Source organism: Sprattus sprattus, assembly GCF_963457725.1.
Source record: "Sprattus sprattus genome assembly, chromosome: 16".
Lineage (NCBI taxonomy): Eukaryota > Metazoa > Chordata > Actinopteri > Clupeiformes > Clupeidae > Sprattus > Sprattus sprattus.
Genome location: NC_137914.1, coordinates 25,680,664 through 25,683,163, shown reverse-complemented (window position 1 = coordinate 25,683,163; position 2,500 = coordinate 25,680,664). Strand labels below are relative to the sequence as shown.

At 45.9% G+C, this 2,500-nt stretch overlaps 1 protein-coding gene across 1 annotated transcript in view; it reads right to left on the bottom strand.

Moving 5' to 3' along the window:
* src (v-src avian sarcoma (Schmidt-Ruppin A-2) viral oncogene homolog) overlaps positions 1 to 2,500 on the bottom strand; it is a gene marked incomplete at its 3' end in the record, with an annotated part of 39,957 nt that overhangs the window by 15,601 nt on the left and 21,856 nt on the right. The window contains exon 2 of the mRNA XM_080853295.1: positions 301 to 535. Within this exon, the coding sequence (XP_080709421.1) occupies positions 301 to 526 (226 nt within the window). The 5' untranslated portion in view covers positions 527 to 535. The remainder of the gene's footprint in view (positions 1 to 300; positions 536 to 2,500) is intronic.

Sequence of the window (2,500 nt, the reverse complement as noted above, 5' to 3'; positions counted from 1 at the left end):
CAGCCTTGCTCCAGGGCCTTATAACCTTAGCCCAATAAGGAACCAAACAGGAAGCTGGTGCCCCCTTGTAGAGGATGTATGTTAATGGAAGTCTACCTGACTAGCTACAGTGCAATTCGCTTTCAGGCCATACACCCTAACATCTTTTTTTGTTAGTGACTTCAAATTTGCCCCTGTAAACCATTCATAAATCAGGATCTCAGAGAGTGCAAGCTACACATTACTAGGATCCCCTTGCTTGTGAGGAAGATGACCACTAGGCTCTAAAGAGAGGAGCCATCCTGTGAGGGACATCCTTACCTAAGAGGGTGCTCCGATGGGGGGATGTGATGCTGTTGTTGGCTGACTCCACGCCTCCGAAGAGAGACATCTCCGGGTTGCTGGGTGGCTGGCGTTGGCCGTCCCCCGCCGGGCTCCGATGGGGTGGGACGGGCTGCGGGGCGGTGCCCCCGGCCGAGATGGTGGGGTCATCCAGACTGGGAGGGCGTGGCCCGGGGTCTTTGGGCTTACTCTTACTGCCGCCCATACTGGTGGCCTGGAAGAGAGATGGACAGCCAAGAGTCAACTTTGCACACACACACACACACACACACACACACACACACACACTCCACCTCCGTGCACAAACACCACATCTGTGCACACATTCTTGCCTTTACTTTGGCTGTGTTTTCCACTACAATTTAAGAAGAAAATTAGCTCTTTGATAGGATGATTGGCAGTAATGACAGGAACTGGACAGGAATGCTGTCTGCCTTTAAGAGAAATCTCTCAGACACATGCACTCTCTCTCTCTTTCTCTCTCTCTTTCTCTCCCTCTGTCTCTCTCTCTCACACACACACACACACACACACAAACACAATCCATCTCTGCAGTAATATGCACATAACAATCTCATACAGACCTCAGCTAGAATCAGACCTCAACTAGACTTCTGAAGAAAAACACATTTAATATGTGCTGATACAGTGATACTGATAGACAAAACAACATATCAAATCTCATCTTTCTATCTATCTATCTGCACATGCACATATACAGTTATTGCTTTTAATTTAACAAAGCATCTTTGATGCACGCCTGATTCCATCCCACATGCCTGAGGCAGCGGGTCTTGTAATTTATGCGCACTCCACAGGAATAATTTATAGTGTGTGTGTGCTGTGTAACACTCTATTGGCGTCTCTTGCATGTGACACAGATAAACATTGACATGTTTGGGAGCGTGCATAGCAGTGCTCTCCATTGAAGAATCACAATAGATAAGCAGGAGATATTATTTTAGCCTAGTTGATTTGATGATTTTTAACAGCTCATCCAAAATGACTCTCTAAGATGGATTTTCCATAAATGCACTCATGTGTACACGCAGATGTACACACACACACACACACACACACACACACACACACACACAAAAAATTCACTGCTGATCTATTGATTGAACACAGAGTTGTCTAATTGAATAGTTCTCTAATAGTCCTTTCTCTAAATGTCCTTTCACTCTCCTTGGCCCTCCAGCTCCGTTGTCAGACAGTCTAAACCTGTTGAGAGTTGAGAACAGCTGCCAGGTCTCTACTGACAGCTATAGCAATTACCCTAGACTGACACCCAGTCTCCCACACACAGGCACATCAACACGCACTGTACAGCAAACTCACCCACACATATCCACACAGACACACATACATTCAAAACCACATAGATGCAATCCATACCAACATTCACACACACACACACACACACACACACACTTGCATACACGCACACGCTTGCACACAGATACAAACACACAAACACGCTTAAAAATACATACACACACACACATATACTGTACACACACACACACACATACACACAAACGCTTGCACACACATACACACTGACACACACAAACGCTTGCACACACATACACACACACACACACACACGCTTGCACACACATACACACACACACACACGCTTGCACACACATACACAAACACACAGACGCTTGCACACACACACACTTGCACACACACACACACGCTTGCACACACATACACACACACGCTTGCACACACATACACACACACGCACACACTTAATCATTGCAGCCCTGTGCTTTGCGTCTGTGTTGAGAGTGAGCAAGGCTTCACAGGGGCCTCTGGAGCTGCACTAATCCAGTGACCTAGTGTGATGGAGGGGTCACATCACGTCCATAACCCTCCTCCTCCTCCTCCTCCTCCTCCTCTACGCCTCTCACTCTCCTCTCAACACAACAGGAACCATCTAAGTCATCTAGATAGCATCTAGATAGCCATATATAAGGAGTAGACTAAAATGACCATTGCACAGCAGTTTTACATTGACAGCTACCCTCTCATATTGTAATGCTACATGGTATGATATAGTTCACACAGCACATCATAATATACATTTCATGGACCACTCCCAGAACATATGCACAACATATATGTTTCATGCTAGGCTGATAAATATCTGAAATGAGAACATGAT